The sequence below is a fragment of the Heterocephalus glaber genome, unplaced genomic scaffold (genome assembly GCF_053883595.1).
Source record: "Heterocephalus glaber isolate CG9 unplaced genomic scaffold, H.glaber_assembly_v1.0 deba00001610, whole genome shotgun sequence".
In the NCBI taxonomy this organism is placed as follows: Eukaryota; Metazoa; Chordata; class Mammalia; order Rodentia; family Bathyergidae; genus Heterocephalus; species Heterocephalus glaber.
This window is the reverse complement of record NW_028258381.1, coordinates 30,145,594-30,170,601: the sequence shown is the minus strand read 5'-3', so window position 1 is coordinate 30,170,601 and position 25,008 is coordinate 30,145,594. Positions and strand designations below refer to the sequence as shown.

Genomic DNA, 25,008 nt, shown 5'->3' with positions numbered 1-25,008 from the left:
GTATACAGAAATTTCAGGCCTGAGCGAGTCCTGGAGAACATGGATATGAACACAACTCCCCCCCTATGCCTTCCTCTAATTCCACTGTGTTCCCTGTATAATGTGGTTGTCACCTGAGATCTGCATGGCCTCCCTAACTGGCTGTATACGGGGCCCTCGCTGATGTAAATGTGAGCAGGGCTGCCTGCATCCCCCTGACCTGTCATCCCTGCCCAAGGCATGTAGAGAACCTTGTACAGTGTGAACTTGACCTGAACACCCACTCTGTCCCCACCTGCTCTGATGTGTCTGATGACTTGTGCAATGGAACTGTAAATTCAGCCCCTTGCCCCATGTCCTGAAGTCTACCACACACCCCTGTCCTGACCATCTCAACAATGTGAGTAGCACTGCACAATACACATGTGAGCAGGGGCACTCCACCATGTCTTGAGGGCCTCAGGCACTGTTGGAGCCCCGGACAATGTGGGAGTGCGAAGAGACCCAAAAATTCTTGACCAACTCGGCTGTGTGGGCCCTTTACCAAGTCAACTACAACAGGGTTCCAACACATTGTATGCATCAGCATCATGAATGGAGCCCTGTCCAAAGAGGACAGTAGAAGACATGCACCCTTTCTCGTCCAGTGAAGGCTTGTGGAAAACCTTTACAATGTGGCTAGGACCAGTTTCCTCCAGCAAACGGTCATCAACTATCACAACTGTGGAACCCTCCTCAAGGTGAATGTGAACAGAGAATCCTACATCCTCAGGAGCTCGGTGGTAGGACATGGAGCCCTGTACAACTAGACTGTAAACAGCCCCACACCCCACCCACGTCCTGTCTACTTCAGCAATATATGGAGCCCTCCACAACGTCAAAGTGGCCAGAGCCCCATCCTTGTCTTAAGCACCCCAGGTGTGCAAGCAGCCCCATACACAGCGGATTGGAGCAGAGCCTCTCACTGTCCTGAGCAGCTCAGGCATGTGGGCTGCCCCGAACACTGTGATTGTGAGCAGAGCCTCCCCATGTTCTGACGACCTCAGGCATTGGTGGTGCCCTGGACCACATGAATGAGAGCACAGCCCTTGGTGGTGCCCTGGACCACATGAATGAGAGCACAGCCCTGCCACACACTGACCATCCTTGGTTAGTGTGGTTCCATTACAATGGGAAGGTCAGCAGACCCCACACACTGTGGATACCTGCATCATGTGTGGAGCCCTGTACAAGGTGGATGTGAGAGAAGGCCCGCCATTTCCTGACCCTGTCAGATAGGTGCAAACCTTCTATAATGTGGCTGTGAGCAGAGCTATCCCCTTGTAGTGCCCATCTCATATATGTGGAGCCTTCTTCAACACGGAATATGAACAGAGCAGCCCGTTCGGTCAACACCTATAGCATTGTGGAACCCTATATGAGGGAAATGGCACAGTTTCCCCCAAAACATGCTGACTACCTCAGGCCCCTGTGCAGCCCTGTGTAACACTATGATGCCTGAGCCCTCTCCTGGCTGGACAACCTCAGGCGAGGTTGGAGTTCAGTCAAGTAATGATCATTTTTCTAAGTATAGTGCTTTAGACCATGGGGACGTGAACACACTTCCCATGTACACAATTCTACCATGATTTCTGGGCCCTCTTCAAGGCTAGTGGAAGCACGGTCTCCACAAACTGAAACTCTCAGATACCAGTGAACGCCTCTACAATGTGCTCTGAGAAACGCCCCACCACATCCTCACATCCTGAGGCGTCTGTCCATCCTCTGTAAAGTGACTTGCAAAACAGCCCCACCCCATATTCTGACTACAGCACATGTGTAGAGCCCTCGGCATACTGAACGTGGCCAGAGCACCCATGTGTGGACCAAACCATCCTCCTATCAAGGAATCCACAAAGTCAAGGTGGACAGAGCCTCCCACATACACAGACTTGACTCATGAAGAACACAGGGAGCCTGTAGAGTGTATATGTCAGCAGGGCCACCGCCGACATGTCCTGACACACTCAGGCATTAGCAAAGACCTGAGACACAGGGATGTGAAGGGCCTGTGTGTTCCCTCTACAACAGAAGAGCACAACCAAGCCAGCTCCATCTGTGTCATAGATGGAGCCGTCTATCACGAATACAGGACAAGCGCTCCACCTCCTTCTGACCAATTCAGAAGTGTGGAAACCCTCCATAACTTGGGTGTGTCCGGAGCCATGCACCTGTGGTGATGATCACATGTATGCGGGGTCGCCCCATCAACAAGGATGAGAACAGAGCCACCAATATTCTGAATCCCTCAGGCATGTGCAGAACCGTCTTCAAGGCGAGTAACTTTAGAATGACCCTGTCCCCTGCACCCTGCCACACACGCACTATCCACCTCAAGCAGCTGCCCAGCCCTGCAAAGACCGAGAGGTGAGCGGCGCGCACTCCTGTGTTCCGAGAAATCCAGGCACATGTGGGGCCTGCGGGACCAGGTGAGCAGAGCCTCCGTGTTCTCAGACCTGAATTGTGTGCAGAATCATCAACAACACAGATGTGAGTAGAACACCTTGCTCCTGACCTCAGATGTGTATATCCCAGGGTCACAAGGAGGATGCAGCCTCTGACTTCCACGTCACCACAACTGTAGCCACCTTAAGGGAATGGAATTACTATGAGAAAATGAAACAATGGAAACAAAACTTTGTAAATAGGGAGGGATGGAGGGGTTGAAGGGAGGGCAGGGGAAGGGGGAAAAATAAGAACCAAGAGAGATTATGAAAAGGACCCCAAGCCCATGTCCTGATGTCCTCAGACCTGTGTTGAGACATGTACGATGTGGATGTAAATAAAGCTCCCCAGGTCTTGACCACCAAGGCCATCTTTGTAGCCCTGTACAACGTGACTGTAAGCAGAGCCCCAAACTCTGCCCAAGTCCTGACAAGCTCAGGCACATACAGAGCCCTCCACAATGGGAAAGTGACCAGAGCCCCACTTCTATCTTAAGCACCAGAGGTGTGCGAGCAGCCCCTTACAAAGTGGATGTGAGCAGAGCCTCTTGCCCTCCTGACCAGCTCACGCATGTGTGGTGCCCTGCACACTGTGATCGTGACCAGAGCCTCCCCGTGTCCTGACGACCTCGGGCATTGGTGGTGCCCTGGACAACGTGAGTGTAATCACAGCCCTGCCACACACTGACACTCCCCTGTACGCGTGCTCCTGCTACAACGGGAAGGTCAGCAGACCCCACACACACTGGACACCAGCATCATGCATGGAGCCCTCTACAGGGTGAACGTGAGAAGAGCCCCACCATTTCCTGACCCACTCAGGTAGGTGCAAACCTTCTACAAAGTGGATGTGAACAGAGCCATCCGTGAGTTTTGCTCATTTCATTCATTTGGGTCCCTCTTCAACATAGGACATGAACAAAGTAGCCAATTCAGTCAATGCCTCAGGCATGTGAGGAAACCTCTACGAAGGAAATGCACAGTGTGCCTCCCACACAGACCCCTGTGGAGCCCCACACAACACTCCATGTGTGCAGTGCCCTGGCAAGTCCGGACTACCTCAGGTAGGGTGGAGCCGGGCCAGGTGAAGATCATTTCTCCAAGTATAGAGCCTTAGACAATAGGGAGGTGAACACACTTCCCGTGTGCAAACGCATACTGTGATTGTTAGCCCTCTCCAATGGCAGTGGAAGCACAGGCTCCACATCCTCACAGCTCAGATAACATGGAAACTGCTACAGTTTGAAGCGAGAAATGCCTCACCACATCCTCACAGCGGCACGTGTTTCGGAGCCCTCGAAAGTGACTTTGGGAACAGCTCCTCCCCATGTCCTCACTACGTCATGCCTGTGTATAGCCTTGTCAACCTGAATGTGGCCAGAGCATCCAAGCGCAGAACACATCAGGGTCCTGTGGAGAAATCCATCAGGTGAATGAGGACAGAGGCCACCACACACACTGTGACTTGACTTTCAAGAACATGAGGATGCGTGTACAGTGCATATGTGAGCAGGGCCACTACACAAATGTCCTGACACACTCAGGCATGTGTGAAGACCTGCGCCACAGGGATGTGAGGAGCGGCCTTCCATGTCCTGCCAAGCAGGGCATGTGTGGTCCCTCTACAACAGGAAAGCTCACATATTGAGCCCTTTAGCCGGTGGACAGGACAGGAGCCCCACCTATCCACTTCTGACCGTCTCAGAAGTGTGGAAACCCACAGCAGCATGGGTGTGACCAAAGCTAGGCACCTGTGGTGATGATCAATCACATGCACGTATGGCGGCATCAGCAATAAGTATGTGAACAGAGCCAATATGATGAATGACTCAGGCATGTGCCAAACTCTGTGCAAGGTGAGTATGCAAAGAATACCCCTATACCCTAACACCCCATACATGCACACATGCTCAGCATCTCAAGCAAGTGTGTACCCCTGTAAAAAACTAAGAACTGAGCAGCACCCTCATTTCTCCTGACAAACTCAGGCACATGCGGGGCCCTGCAAGATCATGTGAGCAGCGCCTCCATGTCCTGCGGACCTGAATTGTGTGCAGAATCACCTACGACATGGATGTGAATACAACACCTTTTTCCTGTCCTTCTCAGATGTACACAGCTCGGGGTCACACGGAGGATGTGGCCTGGGGCTTCCATGTCATGACAACTGAAGCCACCTACAGAAATTTCTAAAGCAACATGAGCAGCACCAACCCATGTCCTGACCACCTCTGGAATACGTACGAGCACCTTACACCATGCTGTAACAAACTCATTCACGTGTGGAGCACTCTACAACCAGGCTAGGAGCAGAAAGCCCCATGTTTTGACCTCCTCAGGTAGGTGAGGACACCTGGACAATGTAGAGGTGATCAAAATCTCCATGCATGTCCCGATTTTCTGGGTGGTGGGGTCCCTCTGTATGATGTACGCGTGAGTAGGGTCCCCACATGTGGATGAACTCACCCATGGGTGGAGCCCTGTGCAAAGAGGATGTGAGCAGCCCCCTGGGTCTTCTTGTACTAATCATCTGTGGCCTGAATAAAATGTAAGTGAGAGTGGAGACCCATCCCACACTCATTTCTGCAGCGATATAGATGAGGCCTTTATAAGGTCCACATGGCCAAGATCCCCACATCTCTACCATCTCAGCTGTGTGGAATCCTGAGCAATGTGCATGTGAGGTGATGGCCTCGTATACAGAAATTTCAGGCCTGAGCGAGTCCTGGAGAACATGGATATGAACACAACTCCCCCCCTATGCCTTCCTCTAATTCCACTGTGTTCCCTGTATAATGTGGTTGTCACCTGAGATCTGCATGGCCTCCCTAACTGGCTGTATACGGGGCCCTCGCTGATGTAAATGTGAGCAGGGCTGCCTGCATCCCCCTGACCTGTCATCCCTGCCCAAGGCATGTAGAGAACCTTGTACAGTGTGAACTTGACCTGAACACCCACTCTGTCCCCACCTGCTCTGATGTGTCTGATGACTTGTGCAATGGAACTGTAAATTCAGCCCCTTGCCCCATGTCCTGAAGTCTACCACACACCCCTGTCCTGACCATCTCAACAATGTGAGTAGCACTGCACAATACACATGTGAGCAGGGGCACTCCACCATGTCTTGAGGGCCTCAGGCACTGTTGGAGCCCCGGACAATGTGGGAGTGCGAAGAGACCCAAAAATTCTTGACCAACTCGGCTGTGTGGGCCCTTTACCAAGTCAACTACAACAGGGTTCCAACACATTGTATGCATCAGCATCATGAATGGAGCCCTGTCCAAAGAGGACAGTAGAAGACATGCACCCTTTCTCGTCCAGTGAAGGCTTGTGGAAAACCTTTACAATGTGGCTAGGACCAGTTTCCTCCAGCAAACGGTCATCAACTATCACAACTGTGGAACCCTCCTCAAGGTGAATGTGAACAGAGAATCCTACATCCTCAGGAGCTCGGTGGTAGGACATGGAGCCCTGTACAACTAGACTGTAAACAGCCCCACACCCCACCCACGTCCTGTCTACTTCAGCAATATATGGAGCCCTCCACAACGTCAAAGTGGCCAGAGCCCCATCCTTGTCTTAAGCACCCCAGGTGTGCAAGCAGCCCCATACACAGCGGATTGGAGCAGAGCCTCTCACTGTCCTGAGCAGCTCAGGCATGTGGGCTGCCCCGAACACTGTGATTGTGAGCAGAGCCTCCCCATGTTCTGACGACCTCAGGCATTGGTGGTGCCCTGGACCACATGAATGAGAGCACAGCCCTTGGTGGTGCCCTGGACCACATGAATGAGAGCACAGCCCTGCCACACACTGACCATCCTTGGTTAGTGTGGTTCCATTACAATGGGAAGGTCAGCAGACCCCACACACTGTGGATACCTGCATCATGTGTGGAGCCCTGTACAAGGTGGATGTGAGAGAAGGCCCGCCATTTCCTGACCCTGTCAGATAGGTGCAAACCTTCTATAATGTGGCTGTGAGCAGAGCTATCCCCTTGTAGTGCCCATCTCATATATGTGGAGCCTTCTTCAACACGGAATATGAACAGAGCAGCCCGTTCGGTCAACACCTATAGCATTGTGGAACCCTATATGAGGGAAATGGCACAGTTTCCCCCAAAACATGCTGACTACCTCAGGCCCCTGTGCAGCCCTGTGTAACACTATGATGCCTGAGCCCTCTCCTGGCTGGACAACCTCAGGCGAGGTTGGAGTTCAGTCAAGTAATGATCATTTTTCTAAGTATAGTGCTTTAGACCATGGGGACGTGAACACACTTCCCATGTACACAATTCTACCATGATTTCTGGGCCCTCTTCAAGGCTAGTGGAAGCACGGTCTCCACAAACTGAAACTCTCAGATACCAGTGAACGCCTCTACAATGTGCTCTGAGAAACGCCCCACCACATCCTCACATCCTGAGGCGTCTGTCCATCCTCTGTAAAGTGACTTGCAAAACAGCCCCACCCCATATTCTGACTACAGCACATGTGTAGAGCCCTCGGCATACTGAACGTGGCCAGAGCACCCATGTGTGGACCAAACCATCCTCCTATCAAGGAATCCACAAAGTCAAGGTGGACAGAGCCTCCCACATACACAGACTTGACTCATGAAGAACACAGGGAGCCTGTAGAGTGTATATGTCAGCAGGGCCACCGCCGACATGTCCTGACACACTCAGGCATTAGCAAAGACCTGAGACACAGGGATGTGAAGGGCCTGTGTGTTCCCTCTACAACAGAAGAGCACAACCAAGCCAGCTCCATCTGTGTCATAGATGGAGCCGTCTATCACGAATACAGGACAAGCGCTCCACCTCCTTCTGACCAATTCAGAAGTGTGGAAACCCTCCATAACTTGGGTGTGTCCGGAGCCATGCACCTGTGGTGATGATCACATGTATGCGGGGTCGCCCCATCAACAAGGATGAGAACAGAGCCACCAATATTCTGAATCCCTCAGGCATGTGCAGAACCGTCTTCAAGGCGAGTAACTTTAGAATGACCCTGTCCCCTGCACCCTGCCACACACGCACTATCCACCTCAAGCAGCTGCCCAGCCCTGCAAAGACCGAGAGGTGAGCGGCGCGCACTCCTGTGTTCCGAGAAATCCAGGCACATGTGGGGCCTGCGGGACCAGGTGAGCAGAGCCTCCGTGTTCTCAGACCTGAATTGTGTGCAGAATCATCAACAACACAGATGTGAGTAGAACACCTTGCTCCTGACCTCAGATGTGTATATCCCAGGGTCACAAGGAGGATGCAGCCTCTGACTTCCACGTCACCACAACTGTAGCCACCTTAAGGGAATGGAATTACTATGAGAAAATGAAACAATGGAAACAAAACTTTGTAAATAGGGAGGGATGGAGGGGTTGAAGGGAGGGCAGGGGAAGGGGGAAAAATAAGAACCAAGAGAGATTATGAAAAGGACCCCAAGCCCATGTCCTGATGTCCTCAGACCTATGTTGAGACATGTACGATGTGGATGTAAATAAAGCTCCCCAGGTCTTGACCACCAAGGCCATCTTTGTAGCCCTGTACAACGTGACTGTAAGCAGAGCCCCAAACTCTGCCCAAGTCCTGACAAGCTCAGGCACATACAGAGCCCTCCACAATGGGAAAGTGACCAGAGCCCCACTTCTATCTTAAGCACCAGAGGTGTGCGAGCAGCCCCTTACAAAGTGGATGTGAGCAGAGCCTCTTGCCCTCCTGACCAGCTCACGCATGTGTGGTGCCCTGCACACTGTGATCGTGACCAGAGCCTCCCCGTGTCCTGACGACCTCGGGCATTGGTGGTGCCCTGGACAACGTGAGTGTAATCACAGCCCTGCCACACACTGACACTCCCCTGTACGCGTGCTCCTGCTACAACGGGAAGGTCAGCAGACCCCACACACACTGGACACCAGCATCATGCATGGAGCCCTCTACAGGGTGAACGTGAGAAGAGCCCCACCATTTCCTGACCCACTCAGGTAGGTGCAAACCTTCTACAAAGTGGATGTGAACAGAGCCATCCGTGAGTTTTGCTCATTTCATTCATTTGGGTCCCTCTTCAACATAGGACATGAACAAAGTAGCCAATTCAGTCAATGCCTCAGGCATGTGAGGAAACCTCTACGAAGGAAATGCACAGTGTGCCTCCCACACAGACCCCTGTGGAGCCCCACACAACACTCCATGTGTGCAGTGCCCTGGCAAGTCCGGACTACCTCAGGTAGGGTGGAGCCGGGCCAGGTGAAGATCATTTCTCCAAGTATAGAGCCTTAGACAATAGGGAGGTGAACACACTTCCCGTGTGCAAACGCATACTGTGATTGTTAGCCCTCTCCAATGGCAGTGGAAGCACAGGCTCCACATCCTCACAGCTCAGATAACATGGAAACTGCTACAGTTTGAAGCGAGAAATGCCTCACCACATCCTCACAGCGGCACGTGTTTCGGAGCCCTCGAAAGTGACTTTGGGAACAGCTCCTCCCCATGTCCTCACTACGTCATGCCTGTGTATAGCCTTGTCAACCTGAATGTGGCCAGAGCATCCAAGCGCAGAACACATCAGGGTCCTGTGGAGAAATCCATCAGGTGAATGAGGACAGAGGCCACCACACACACTGTGACTTGACTTTCAAGAACATGAGGATGCGTGTACAGTGCATATGTGAGCAGGGCCACTACACAAATGTCCTGACACACTCAGGCATGTGTGAAGACCTGCGCCACAGGGATGTGAGGAGCGGCCTTCCATGTCCTGCCAAGCAGGGCATGTGTGGTCCCTCTACAACAGGAAAGCTCACATATTGAGCCCTTTAGCCGGTGGACAGGACAGGAGCCCCACCTATCCACTTCTGACCGTCTCAGAAGTGTGGAAACCCACAGCAGCATGGGTGTGACCAAAGCTAGGCACCTGTGGTGATGATCAATCACATGCACGTATGGCGGCATCAGCAATAAGTATGTGAACAGAGCCAATATGATGAATGACTCAGGCATGTGCCAAACTCTGTGCAAGGTGAGTATGCAAAGAATACCCCTATACCCTAACACCCCATACATGCACACATGCTCAGCATCTCAAGCAAGTGTGTACCCCTGTAAAAAACTAAGAACTGAGCAGCACCCTCATTTCTCCTGACAAACTCAGGCACATGCGGGGCCCTGCAAGATCATGTGAGCAGCGCCTCCATGTCCTGCGGACCTGAATTGTGTGCAGAATCACCTACGACATGGATGTGAATACAACACCTTTTTCCTGTCCTTCTCAGATGTACACAGCTCGGGGTCACACGGAGGATGTGGCCTGGGGCTTCCATGTCATGACAACTGAAGCCACCTACAGAAATTTCTAAAGCAACATGAGCAGCACCAACCCATGTCCTGACCACCTCTGGAATACGTACGAGCACCTTACACCATGCTGTAACAAACTCATTCACGTGTGGAGCACTGTACAACCAGGCTAGGAGCAGAAAGCCCCATGTTTTGACCTCCTCAGGTAGGTGAGGACACCTGGACAATGTAGAGGTGATCAAAATCTCCATGCATGTCCCGATTTTCTGGGTGGTGGGGTCCCTCTGTATGATGTACGCGTGAGTAGGGTCCCCACATGTGGATGAACTCACCCATGGGTGGAGCCCTGTGCAAAGAGGATGTGAGCAGCCCCCTGGGTCTTCTTGTACTAATCATCTGTGGCCTGAATAAAATGTAAGTGAGAGTGGAGACCCATCCCACACTCATTTCTGCAGCGATATAGATGAGGCCTTTATAAGGTCCACATGGCCAAGATCCCCACATCTCTACCATCTCAGCTGTGTGGAATCCTGAGCAATGTGCATGTGAGGTGATGGCCTCGTATACAGAAATTTCAGACCTGAGCGAGTCCTGGAGAACATGGATATGAACACAACTCCCCCCCTATGCCTTCCTCTAATTCCACTGTGTTCCCTGTATAATGTGGTTGTCACCTGAGATCTGCATGGCCTCCCTAACTGGCTGTATACGGGGCCCTCGCTGATGTAAATGTGAGCAGGGCTGCCTGCATCCCCCTGACCTGTCATCCCTGCCCAAGGCATGTAGAGAACCTTGTACAGTGTGAACTTGACCTGAACACCCACTCTGTCCCCACCTGCTCTGATGTGTCTGATGACTTGTGCAATGGAACTGTAAATTCAGCCCCTTGCCCCATGTCCTGAAGTCTACCACACACCCCTGTCCTGACCATCTCAACAATGTGAGTAGCACTGCACAATACACATGTGAGCAGGGGCACTCCACCATGTCTTGAGGGCCTCAGGCACTGTTGGAGCCCCGGACAATGTGGGAGTGCGAAGAGACCCAAAAATTCTTGACCAACTCGGCTGTGTGGGCCCTTTACCAAGTCAACTACAACAGGGTTCCAACACATTGTATGCATCAGCATCATGAATGGAGCCCTGTCCAAAGAGGACAGTAGAAGACATGCACCATTTCTCGTCCAGTGAAGGCTTGTGGAAAACCTTTACAATGTGACTAGGACCAGTTTCCTCCAGCAAACGGTCATCAACTATCACAACTGTGGAACCCTCCTCAAGGTGAATGTGAACAGAGAATCCTACATCCTCAGGAGCTCGGTGGTAGGACATGGAGCCCTGTACAACTGGATTGTAAACAGCCCCACACCCCACCCACGTCCTGTCTACTTCAGCAATATATGGAGCCCTCCACAACGTCAAAGTGGCCAGAGCCCCATCCTTGTCTTAAGCACCCCAGGTGTGCAAGCAGCCCCATACACAGCGGATTGGAGCAGAGCCTCTCACTGTCCTGAGCAGCTCAGGCATGTGGGCTGCCCCGAACACTGTGATTGTGAGCAGAGCCTCCCCATGTTCTGACGACCTCAGGCATTGGTGGTGCCCTGGACAAGGTGCGTGTAATCACAGCCCTGCCACACACTGACACTCCCCTGTACGTGTGCTCCTGCTACAACGGGGAGGTCAGCAGACCACACAGTGGATACTCGCTTCATGCATGGAGCCCTCTGTGAAGTGGATGTAAGGAGAGGCCCTCTGTTTCCTCACCCTCTCAGGTAGGTGCTATAAAGTGGATGTAAGAAGAGCCATTCCCTTCTCTTGCTCATCTCATGCATGTGGAGCCCACCTCATCATTGAATTTGAACATGCAACTCATTCAGTCAGTGCCTTAGGGATGTGTGGAACCCTCTATGAGGGAGTCCAAACAGTGCCTCCACATACACACCGACCACCTCAGGCAACTGTGGAGCCGAGGACTATACTCTATGTGGCCAAACCCTTCTTGTGTCTGGCCAACCTCAGGCTCTCACTGGAATCTGGCCAGGTGAAGATCATCTCTACAAGTCTAGAACTTAGGCCAGAGGGAAGTGAACACACTTCCTGTGTGCAAACTTGTATGGTGCTTGGGAGCCCTCTTCAAGGAGAGTGGAAGCACAGGCCTCACATCCTGAAACCCCAGATAGCCGTGGAGACCTCTACAATGTGAGAGGCACACCACCACATCCTTACACCCTCAGGTATTTGAAACCCCACTATAACGTGACTTTAGGAATAGCCCTTCCCCCTGTCCCAACTACCACATGCCTCTGTGTTGAGCTGTCTTCAACCTGAATGACCGCAGCACCCATGGGTGGACGTCGTCAGGCTCGTGTCAGGGAATCCACTAGGTGCATGTGGACAGAGGTCCCCCCCATACACTGTGACATGACTTATGAAGAATGTGGGGAGCCCTGTGCACGTGTATGTGAGCAGGGCCACCACCCACATGTCCTGACACACTCAGGCATTTGTGAAGACCTGAGACACACAGGAGCGCACGACCAAGCCAGCTCCTTCTCGGTCACATACGGGGCCCTCTACCCCGTGGACAGCACGTGAGCCCCAACTCCTTTTGAATGTCTCAGAAGTGTGAAAACCAACTACATCACAGGTGGGATCAGAGCCATGTGCCTGTGGTGGTGATCACATGCACATGTGGCGGCTCCACAAACAAAGATAAGAACAGAGCCACCAGTATCCTGAATCCCTCAGGCATGAGCAGAACTGTCTGCAAGGTGAGTATGGGTGCAATGCCCCTATCCCCCACACCCACACACCCACATGTTCACCATCTCAGTCAGATGTGCAGCCCTGTACCAACCGAGAAGTGAGCAATGCCCTCCTGTATCCTCCCAAACTCGGGCACATGCAGGGCCCTGCCGGACCATGCGAGCAGAGCCTCCACATCCTGCCAAGGTGAATTATGTGCAGAATCATCTGCAACATGTATGTGAGTAGAACACCTTTCTCCTCACCTCCTCAGATGTTCCTATCCCAGGGTCACAAGGAGGATGTGGTCTGGGCCTTCCATGTCACAACTGAAGCCACATGTAGAAACCTCTAAAACGGGGATATGAGCAGCACCAGCCCATGTCCTGAGCACCTCAGGAATATGCATGTGAGCAGCATGCCCCATGTTCTGACAAACTCAAGTAAATTTGGAGCACTTCTACCAGGCTGAGAGCAGAAAGCCACCGGTCTTGACCTCCTCAGGTTGGTAAAGACACCTGGCAAATGTAGATGTGACCAAAATCTCCATGCATGTCCTGATTTTCTGGATGTGACTTGCACTCTGTGTGATATACATGTGCATGGGGTCTTCCACATGTGGATGAACTCAGCCATGTGTGGAGCCCTGTACAACAAGGATGTGAACATGAAGAAGGCCCAAGGGCCTTCTTGTGCTGACCATCTGGGGCCTGTATAAAATGTGGATGGGAGTGGAGCCACATCCCGCCATCATTGCTGCAGGGATATACAACAGGCCTCTGTAACATCTACATGGCCACATCCCCACCCACATCTCCACCATCTCAGGTGTGTGGAATCCCACGCGATGTGCATATGAGGCCATAGCCTCAAATATGGAAATTTCATGCACGAGCAGAGGCCTGAAGAACATGGACATGAACACAATTCACCATATAGCTAATTCTACTTCTATTGTGATCCCGTGCACTACGTAGTTGTAACTGAGATCACCATGATCTCACTAACTGGCTGATCATGGAGCACTCTCTGATATAATTTTGAGCAGGGCTTCCTGCATCTCCCTGACCTGTCATCCCTGCCTAAGGTGTGTGGAGAACATTGTACAATGTGAACTTGACCTGAACACCCACCATGTCTTCAACTGCTCAGATTTGTCTGAGGACCTGTGCAATGGAAATGTAAATCCAGCCCCCACCCCATGGCCAGAAGTCTGCCGCAATGGTGTGTGCACAATCACCCCATCAGCTGCCTGTCCCCATTGTCAGAAACAGTACAGTGTTGTGAGCATACACCCCCACCCTGACCACCTCATGAGAATGTGATATAAGCAGGGATACTCGCCCATGTCCTGAAGCCCTCAGGCACTGGTGGAGCCCTGTACAATGAGAAAGTGAACAGAGCCTATCCATGTCCCTACTCACAGGCATGCGTGGAACTATGTACAACATGGATGTGGGCAGACCACTGTAACCAGACCGGCTTCGGTTTTGGAGCTCTCTGTTCCAAGGAGGAAGTTTCCATAACTATCTATTTCCTGACCACCTCAGCAGGTGGAGAAGCCCTCTGAAAGAAGAACCTGAGCACTGCCGTATTGTTTTGAGCATTCTGGGGATGTGGAGCACTCTGTAATGCGCCTGAGAGCAGAGCACATTGGCAGGTGGCACACACTACGACATGGACGTGAGTAGAGCCCCCAGTATGCTTTCCATTTCAGAAATGAGCAGGGACCTCTACAACATGGATGTGGAGCAGATCCCTTAATGTCGTGATCATCTTCATAGGATGTGGGTCCTTATACAACAAGGAGGTGAGCAGTCTCCTCCATATCCTGACCATCGTGGGTGGAGTGCTGTACAGTATGATGGCAGCAGACACCCACCTTGCTGCATCCAAGCATCCCAGAGGTCTTAGCCTTCTAGATCCTGGCCAGGACCCCACACATGCTGAATATATGTGGTGTGTGGGGAGCCCTGCCTGACCTGGACCTGCACAGAGCCTCCCATGTCCTGACCATCTCAGGCTATATGTGGAGTTGTCTACAGTGTAGATGGGAAAGAACTGCCCCACTCCCTACTTCCTCAGGTGCGTGTGTGGAGCCTTCTACAATGTAGATACTGGCAGAACTTCAAACTGTCAGGCTTATATGCTAAGTGTGGAGCCATCTCTCCTAGGACGATGTGAGTAGAGCCCCCTACCACCATATTCTGATCCTGTTAGTCACATCTCAGCCATTCCAGCAACCCCATATGGAGTTCCCTCCACCACAGACAGGACCAGCAACCCTCCCTGATGTCTGCCCATGTCAGTTAGGTGTGCAGCTTTTGCATCATAGAGTGAGCAGAGACCCCATGCCTTGTCCTGTCTCAAGTGTGTGTGGAGCCCACTATAAAGAGGATGTTTCCTGTAGGAAGGTAGTATACCCAGAATCACCCATCCTCATATTCTGAGCACTTTAAGCATCTGCAGAGGCCTCTACAATGTGGATGTGAGCAAAGTCGTGCTGCTCCATGTCCTGACCATCTCAGGCAGGTGTGTGGAACCATGCACATGGTGATGTATGTGGATGAGCTCAGAGCTCCTACATCCTGGCCATCTCAAGGGTGTGTGGGTGCCTATACTACACATAAAGAATCCACTTGTCAACAATGAACAGGATCTTCATTGTGAGAAAAAGAAAAGTTTATTCCACAGATCAGGGACTAGAAATCAGGAGATTTTAGCAGGTAGCTGGGAAAACCCGAGTTTATCACACTCTTGTGTGGATGGGCTGACAATGGGAGAGAGATAGTAGCAGCTAGCTTGGAGAGATTTCATCCCCGAGAGGATGGGCTACTACCAGGGGAGAGAGATATTAGCAAGTCACTGGGAAAGGAATCAGGCTTATGTAGGTATTGAAAGTGCTAAGGAATCTGGGGTGACATATTTATGATTTAGCTGCTGATGGATGGTCTGGACAGGTATGTATACAATTACTGGACTTTTGGTGCCAGGGGTTTCTGAGCCATAATTTTGAGTCCATTTGCTTCCTTACTTGGAAGCTGCTGTTATTTCCTAAAAGCAGCCTGTTTATTTCTCCTGTTGATTTAGGGCAGGTCTGACAACTTCAGGCCCCTACATCCTCATATCACAGGCATGTGCGGAACACTCTACACTACATACAGGAGCAGAGACCTCCACTCACTGACTATAACCATCTCATGTGTGTGGAGCCCCATATGTGGATCTGAGTACATTCCACCATTTCTGAGATCAGTCATGTATGCAGAGCCTTCTACAGCATGGATATTGGTGGAGGTCCTGACCGTCATCACATGGATGGGGACCCCTTCCAACATGCAGGTGAGTAGAGCTCCCCGACTCCCACATAGCTATGGTAAGTGGAGACTGCTGTCCAAAATGGGTGCACTCCGAGACCCCCAGAGGTGGCCCCTCAGACACACATGGGATGGTCTGCCAGATCCCCCTCTAAATGTGTGAGTAAACTTCTGCAAGGTGGATGATGGCAGAGTCCCTCATGTCCTGACCACCAGTAGGGAGATGGGAAAGGGCAGCATAAGCAAAGGAAATAGAAAGCAGACAGCAAACAACCTCTGTGAACAGAATCTAGCTAATGTCACAGCCTAAGCTCTGACTGCTGTACTCCCCTGTGTCACAAGGCGTGTGTGTTTTTACATTTTCATATCATTAGGCCAAATAAAGGAAATCCACACTCATCTGGGCAAAGTCAACTCAGGGCAGAGTGAGACCAGCTTTCCAGTCACTCACTTAAGGCACAGCAATGCTGACAAAAGGTCCAAGATCCTGAACTATGGAGCTTAAATATAGGAAACTCCCGAGCAACCATTTCAGCCACTAACCCATTTCAGAACCAAACTTTCAAGTCTGAACTAGGCTGATTCCTCAGAGCAAATTTGGAAACACCCTTTTGCACACCGTTATCCTACACAGCCAAACAGGACTGATGGGCTGCTGCCCCGGACACTGCCAACCCTCTTGATGCCAGCAAAGGACTTTTCGTGACCTCTTTTGAAAAGGGTCCATACTGCAGCCCACACACCCGGAGGGCAAGTAGGCTGTTTACCAGACCCCAAACATGGAACACAAGCCTGGGCCTAGGCGCCATGCAGAGACAAGTTGAATGTGCCAGCCACAGCTCAGCTCAGCAAAACAGGAGAGCACTGAGGCAGGGAGAGGCTGTTTGCTGTAGGGAGGTCTTCCTGAGACTTCAGACACCGAGTGCCTAAAGTGTATTTAACCATCCAGTTTGAGAAAAGTTTCACTTCTGCACCTTCCCTTCTTGCTCACTCCACACACAAACCCAAAACTATCTCTACAAAGTGGATGTCCACACCCTCTAGGCTGGTGCCATTCAGCAAAGCACAAGCACAGTCAGAGGCAGGCATGCAGTGACACCCCGGAACTCACTGTGTGTGTGACCCCTGGATCTTCCCACCATCACAGCTCTCATGCATTCTGATTTCCCAGCTGTGCTTCTCAGCACATCCTATGGGACACACAGGGACCACGGTGGGGATGATCATTAGAAGACGCACAGGACAAGTAGCATCTGCCTAACCTAGGGCCATTCTGGCCGCATACCACTGGCTAAAACATGCAGACACAGAAATGGGGCAAAGCTAACTGCTCGAAGTGACACACTGTGGGAAAAGTCATGGCTTAATCCTAAACCTGGCAACTCCAGATTTGGTGGACTGGCACCACCAAGTGCCACTCAAACATCTGTAGGGAAGCACTCTGGTAATTTAGTATGGCAAACCTTCCCTACCCTGAGCAGAAGGACAGACTTGAAACTGCTTCCTTTACTCAAAAGTACAAGTAAATCTTTAAGTCTACAAAAAGGGTTGTGCACACTATCAACATTTTTAATGTGTTCTACCCTTAGGCCTCCTACCCCACTGGGTGCAGTTAAGCATCCCATGGCATTCTGTTCCCCCAGCTCCAATTCTTAACAAGGATAATGGCCAGGAAGGAGGCTCAAGCCTGTTTATTGAAGATAAACTCATTCACATTGAGCTGCCGCCAACTTTTCATCAGAGAAGAACAAAGCCAGTGACAGGTGGTGATAAGGGTGTGGGTCCACTGTACTTGTAGACAGCAGCTTAGCACAATGTGTGCCCCGTTCAAGCATAGCAAGTGCGAGTGGGTGACCCAAAAAGGTCCATCCCTGCAGAAGGAGCACAACCCACACGGCCCATAGTGCACCACACACCAGTTTGTACACACAGTCCTCAGGATGGCAGCAGATGTTCACAAGGGTCACACGGAAAAGCAGGCAGTGGAGAGGAACGGTGTGACCTTGACCTCTCAGACACACATTCTTGCAAATGCATAGGAATTCTGAAGTTCAACTGACAGTGAGACTTATTTCCTGGGCTGTGACTGAGAAGCAGACTTTTATGTTCCTAACTTGGGCCCTTATGAGCTACTTGAATGTCTTATGCAAGGGCCTAAGTAAAACACCAAGCAATTTGAACTTCTGAGCAGAAAGCTCAAGTAGCACATTAAGGGGTTCTGACTGGGCTCGGGATTAAGCTCAGTGGCACCTCCCCTGCCTCCCAAGCAGACGGTCCTGAGTCCAATCCCTAGACCGACCACCCAGAGAAAAAAGAGGTTCTGTTTAAATGTGAGGATGGAAAACTGAACAACAGGTCAGGTGTGGAATCTTTAATTTACAGGACCACGGGAGAAAGTTGGAGTTGGATGTCATGGTGCACACCTCTAATCCCAACACTGAACAGGCTGAGCCAGGAGGAGTTGGAGTTTGACGTCAGCCCTCACAGTGATTTGGCTGGTGTACCTGACAAATAAACACTGTGTGCATTCAAGGTCTACAGTCAGAGTTTGTACGTGTGACACTGTAAACTGAGTTCCCCATCAAAGGAATTATCACATCCATCACCACTGGATGGTTACCATTGGAGTGTACCGGAGCTGGAGGGACACAAGCACTTTAAACCATGTGGCTGTAAAGCCCAGGTAGATGCTGATGGCCTCCATCCCTCTCCATTCATACTTCTCACCCTCACTTTATAAGCACCCACAGGAACAGCTACACCAACATGTCTCTTGCACACACATCACCTCAGACCTCTCCTCACAACCACGACTCCCGATCATCCTCCACAGTTCTCTTTGTCCTTCTCTTAGCCCATGCACAATGGGCTCCTTGTAGCTGGGGCCCCAGCACCTGTTTTGGACACCTGATGTTGGAGCTCTGCCTCCCTCACCTGCAGCACCTCCCCACACTCTGTCCCTGTCTTGGTTTTTCTTCAACCAAGCACTTATCACCTGCTGTGTGATTTTATTCATCTGCCTGTCTGCTCTAGCATGCAAGCTCACTAGATCCCAGTTGTGTCTCCTGGTTTGTTCATTCCTATCAGGTCAATGCCCACACACAACAGGAAACAAGGGAGGTTTTCTGAATGAAAGGACAAACGCATGGGTGATAGTAAATGCAGAGCATTCCTACCATAGAAACCAAGCATTGAAAATCCACAGTGGGTAAGCAGACCTCCAAGTCCAACCCCTAACTGTAGAGGATAGAAAGTAGCCAGAGCTTGAGTGAGGTCTGTGCCCTTGAGCACCTGGAGCCCGGGCGGCCTCAGGTCCTCGACACCCACATGTCATGTATAGTGCTGACTCTTGCCCACAGAGTCACTAGTGCCTCCCACCCAGCCCCCAGGACACCAAAGTGGACAGGTGATAGCTGTCTGCACAGGCGGTGCAGACTGGCTCCTGGTCTCCCCAACAGCCCCCACTCCCAGGCACCAGCAGAAGCAGCACACACCTTTCTGCACACACCCATGCTCACATGCTTGCACCTGGGACAGCTGCTTAAGTGGGATAAACTTTCACAGGCATGGCCTCCCACTGGCCAAAGACTTCCTTCTCCTCCTCCCAACTGACCAATGGCAAGCCTAGGCCTCCAAGGAGGTACCTGGTCTGGGCAGGAGATGGTGGCCTCATCTCCTGGTGCATTGGTTGCTGGGGACCCCTCTGATTGCCAGGGCAACTTGGCCTCAGGACCACTCTGTGGGAGTGGCTTTTGACATCCAGCTGGGACACAATTTTTAAAAACCAGCTCGTAGAACAAGGGGTTAAAAAAAGAAAACACTGCTTAGGGATTGTCACTGTAGTGCACCATTTAAAACTTCCACAGCATTATGCTTGCATTACACACAAAGGCTGTGAAGATCAGTCTCCCATGGCACCCGCTCAGGTAAGAATAAGCTTTAGCTACATTGCTGGGGGGGGGGGGGTTGTGAGCTAAGAGCCAGCCTCAGCCAATGAGTGTGCCATCAGAGTGGTCAATGAAGACCAAACTTTGTTTACTCTTTTAACTCTTACACATAATACTGTGGTCTGGTGGGTGGCACAGGACTCTAATCCCAGCTACTCTGGAGCCTGAGGTAGGAGGATGTCAAATTCAAGCCATCCTGGGCAACTCACTCAGAACCTGTGGTAAAATAATAATAAAAAGAAATAAATAGTAGGCTGTAAGTACCAGGGCTGTAGCACATCCTGGCACCTGTGAGGCCCTGAGTTCCATCCACAGTAGTGGAAAAGGAAATAATTCTGAGCTCTTTCCTCTGATACAAAAGAAAGAACGACCAGAAAAGTCTGGTTTAAGGCATAAAGAGCAGTACTTTTAAGAGTAAAATATCTCGGGGCCAGGGATTTAGCTCAGTGGTTCCTGTGCCTGCCTTGCAAGCACAAGGTCCCGAGTTCGATCCCTGGCACCAAAAAAATAAAAAATCAAAACAGTAAAGAGTAAAATATCTCAATGCCATAACCACAAGTAAAAGAAGCCCAGGAATGTTGGCCCAACAGGTAGGGCTACTTTCACTCAGGGACCAGTGGGTTCTGCAAGAGGCAGCTGAGAAGCTGAAATCCTGGACAGGGATTCTGGCTGGTTCGGGGTCAGTGGACCACAGCATGGGGCTTACACTTGAATTGGGACTGGGAAATCCAGAAGAGCAGCGGTTAATTTTAACCAACAGTTCACTGGCACCTTACAACTCCATGAAATTCATCTCAGTCTCTGAAATTACATTTCTATGAGTCAGAGTTCATTAGTGTTATCAGTAGCCAGCTGACAGAAGAAAGGCAAGCTCTAGATGGAGATATTCCAGGCCCCAAATTATAACTGCTTATGGATTCCATCCAGCAGTCCACAGAAATTAGCTGTGTACCTCAGAAGATAACACAGTTTTTGAGACAAAGGTCTGAAAGTCAAGTCTAGGCTGGCTGTGAACTCAATAAGTAGGCTGAATTCAAACTCCAGATCTGCCTGCCTCAGCCTCTCAAGGGTCAAGAATATGGGTATGGGCCACCACACTTGGTGAAGACAACACTGTCAAAAGTCAAGAAAAACGATTTAGGTTTTCATTACACAGTGGATTGCTATCATGCACTGAAACACTCTAAGTTCATGGGTCATGAAGGGCAGCTCCAGTCACCTCTCACTGTGAGGTCCAATGGTCAGGGTCTCAGTCTCTGCAGGGCCAGGGACACAGGGCTCTCCTGGCATAGCATGGGATCCTGCACAGCAGAAGGCCTGGCTTCACTCCACAGCCTGGGGCCTCTTGGTGTTTGCCATGTGCCATATACTTAGGGAGACCCTGTCTCAACATTTAAAAAGTAAATAAAATGGGCTAGGGTTGTACTTCAGTTCCAAGTCCCCAAGTTCGATCCCCAATAATGCAAAAACAAACTAACAAGCAAATGCAGCTGGGTGTGGTGCTACATGCCTGTAACCCTAGCTACTCAGGAAGCAAAGGCAAACAGATGGCAAGTTCCAGCCCAGCCTGTGCAACTTAGTGAGACCCTGTCTGAAGATAAGAACCAACACATGTAGCTTCAGCAAAAAGTAGTCAGCCCATGGAAATAAGAAGCTAATGGCCTGGTAAATAGGAGACTGACATGGAGGAAGACACGGGTACAATCTTTCCCTGCTCCCTGAGACCTGAGCAGAGAGAAGCAAGGTGCCTCATACCCATGCAGCTGTTGACCACCTGGTTACACAGCCAATGCACATAGGACAAGGAAGAAATCCTGGGTCCTGTCTGACTTCCCCTGCTCTCTCAGGTGCTCCAGGGACCTGAGAGATGACTCCTTGAGACATGGCTGAGCACTGCTTTTGGCAGATGCTCTGTGCCTATCCCTTCCACACTAGCCCTTGGCTCCCAGTCTGCTGCCCGACACAGACCTGCACGTTATTTTACACCATCTCCACAAAACTCCAAATTGTCTAACTGGACAGAGTCCTAGTCCAGCCCGGGCATGAATCCCCTGAGTATCCCAAGACCTTCACAAGTCAGGGGTCAGGGACTGCCTTTGGGCTCATGGTCAGTACACACTGCCAAGGCCTTCTGAACAAAGCCTAGCTGGGTCCAGTCAAGAAGTCAGGCCCTCACATAAGGAAGGGCGCTTCTCTCATTTTAGGAAAGAAATGACATCTCACACCCTGTCCTACTGTGGTGCACCCCTCCCCTGAGGTACAAGGACCCCTAGGGCCCCACATGAATGCAAGCTTGAAATACCAGTGCTGTGCCACAAAAGGGAACAAACTTGTATGCCAATTGGTGCTTTCCAAATCTTCCTTCCAAAAAACCTGAAGAGGTACCTCCTCAAGTTACCACTTAACAGTAGATCTTTAACATATATTTTGTGGAGCTGGGGGTACAGCTCAGAGGTACAGTACATGCTTAGCATCCACAAAACCCTGGGTTTAGCCTGCAACACGTACATGCACACACACACATATTTTTTGAACTATGTGCCAAAAATCGTAATGGTCTCAGAATTCAAAGCATGACGCAACATTGCTAGGATAAAACTTCTATTCCCATTTGCTCCTTTATGTGAACAAGATTACTGAGCACTTAAATCCAGAAATGAGAAACAGGAAGAGAACCAGCACGAAGCCTGGTCTCACTTCAACACTCCGTCCATCACTTGCACTTGAACTAATGGCACAGACACGAAGAGTCCTGCCAAGCGTGGTGAGATGCACGGCTAGCTGGATCTTCTTTACCTTTACTAATTTGCCAAAATTGATAATATACTGTTTTGATCACTGAACTGTACTACTTAAAATGAGGGCTCACTACACAAGTAAAATTTCAACACTCAACTTGGTGCATTCAAGCTTAAATGTATGCGTGGATTACTGTGGAAGATCAATAATACAGGATAGAGAACAGAAATATACAACCTCAGCCAGAGAGTGCTCAGGTACCATCTTGGTGAGTATGAAAATCATGTTTATGATCCACTGCATACAGTTCTAAGAGTGATGTCACTATCGATTTTCAAACGCTCGGCATGTGAAGGAACACCTTTAGATCTGAGCCTTTAGACAGGTCTCCTGCTGCTCCTGAGCCTCGTGGTGAGGGACAGTTTCCTCTTCTGCATGTAATGCCCGTCTTGTGTCACCACAGCCCAGGCCCACTCCAGGCCCTCACATCCCAGGCATCCTGCCATCCTAGGCCCCTGACATTTCAGGCGCCACTGTGGGCCAATCTAGCACCTTACACTCCCATGTAAAACAGGGCCTTTATTCAGCAGCCTGCAGATGTGGTGGCTGATGAGGTAATAACAGTGCTCCAACCCAATGCTAACCCAGACTCCTGTGTTTTGTGACAGCTTCTGGGGACACTGAGCAGCCCCACAGGTAGCTGTGCCACCCTCTCCCATAGAAGCACCAGTGAGCCTTACCTCCAGGCTGGCTTCTTCCTCGTCTGGTGGGGCATCAGGTGCCCACAGTATTTCTTCTGCAGACACCTTCTTCAGTTGTTTGCTCTTTTTTCTTTGTCACTTCAGGAACTTTTCTCTTTCGTTTCGGCATTCTGCGATGGAGAAAACACACTGCTAAATGCATACAAAATAACAGGTCTTAGGCGACGACAGTGTTTTTAACAAAGACAGAGGGTGCTCTTTCACCCTAAGAGAAATACAAAGGTATTTCATAAAGTGTGGAAAAGATATTGAAGTCAAATTTCTAGTTCATCACCATTTTAACAATGTGGTGATTCCCTTTTTGTTTTCTGAGTGCTCTTATTTAACACAGCTGTAATGAATACATGGATTATATACCCTGTATTTCTAACTCAACACAAACACAAAATTCTCAAGATGAAGACATTTTTAGTGATGGTATTATAATTCTCCAGAGGTAAAAATTGGCGTATTCCTTAATCCCTATTGCCTACTAAGTATTTGGGGTTCCTTTCATTTTCTATGATTCTAGACCCGTATTCCTACACAGGCTGAGATGAGTCACGTGCCCTCCCAGAAGCATCTGGCCATGCCTGGGCTGAGGACCTGGGGAGCCTGGGATGTCTCCTCCAGGCCTGGGCAGCACCAGCCAGGCCATTCGTGAGGACGAACGTCAGACAAGCAATGTGAGGCACAAGATGCATTGCATCGTGTCTATTTTCTCAAGCACAGTAGTATACAGGGCTCCACAGACAAAAACAGAACAGAAGTCCCTGAACTATAAAGCCAATTTCCATTGCAGGACTGCATGACAAGGAGCCTGGAGGCATGTGGGGGTGGGGTGGACAGCCCTGGACCTGAGGGAGGGATGCTGGCTGCTGCTATTGTTGGGACCTCTGGGGGGACCAGGCTGCTTCTAGGACAAGGAATGGAAACTGGCAGCCCAAAACACCTGCCCTTTGGGAGCTCACATTTTTATGGTGGCAGTGGGATATGCACACATGCCAGAAAGATGAGAATGGCCACGTAAAATAAATAAATAAGGACTGCGTATGAGGGCACAGGCCTGCAATTCCAGCTGCTATGGAAGCTGAGGCATGAGGATCAGGAATTTGATGCCAGCCTGGACAACTTAATGAGACTTTGTCTGAACATAAACTAAAAAAGGGCTGGGTGTGTAGCTCAGAGGTAGAGCCCCAAGGTTCAATTCCCGGTACCCAACAACAAACCAAACAAACCAAAACACCATAAGGCAGGAGAGAGTTGTGGGAAGGTGACCACCCTAAAAGGATGATCAAGCTGGGGATGTAGCTCAGTGGTAAAGTGCTTGCCTAGCATGCACCAAGCCCTAGGTTTCATTCCTAGCCCTGCAAAAAAGAAAAAACATGATGATGATCATATGGAAGGGGTAATGACTTCCCTAGAGACCAGATTTGTGTGCCTTAATACTTTCTTCTTGAGACTCCTGACAGAATTCCACACAGAGGTGGTACTTATATCATATGGCAACTCCAGTATCTCTCTACCCTACTCAAACCTAAACTCAAGCTACATAGCACAATAAAGAGAACTTAAACTAGAAGATACCTACCAACAAATGAAACATGTCAATATCTAGTATGAATGGAACATCATCATGGCTGTCATTAGCACCAATGTTAAAGATTTAAAGAAAAATACATTAGCACAACTTATGTGTCAAAGTAAAGTTATCTGAAACTTTTTTTCTTTTAGTACCAGGGATTGAACTCAGGTCCTTGCACTTGTG

The 25,008-nt window shown here is 50.3% G+C and overlaps 1 protein-coding gene across 2 annotated transcripts in view; it reads left to right on the top strand.

The window, feature by feature from the left end:
* The window catches only part of LOC147822674 (uncharacterized), a 48,922-nt gene extending 30,580 nt beyond the window's left edge, over nucleotides 1–18,342 (top strand). Inside the window, exons 8-12 of one of the 2 annotated variants that reach the window (XR_015445275.1) lie at nucleotides 4,572–4,801; nucleotides 9,729–14,180; nucleotides 15,588–15,839; nucleotides 17,404–17,577; nucleotides 18,197–18,342. Coding sequence is in view for 1 of the 2 variants with exons in the window: in XM_087195829.1 (XP_087051955.1) it covers nucleotides 14,175–14,180; nucleotides 15,588–15,839; nucleotides 18,197–18,286 (348 nt within the window). In the remaining variant the exon portion in view is untranslated. The remainder of the gene's footprint in view (nucleotides 1–4,571; nucleotides 4,802–9,728; nucleotides 14,181–15,587; nucleotides 15,840–17,403; nucleotides 17,578–18,196) is intronic. The other variant, XM_087195829.1, reaches the window with a different exon arrangement.
* Nucleotides 18,343–25,008: the final 6,666 nt, after the last annotated feature.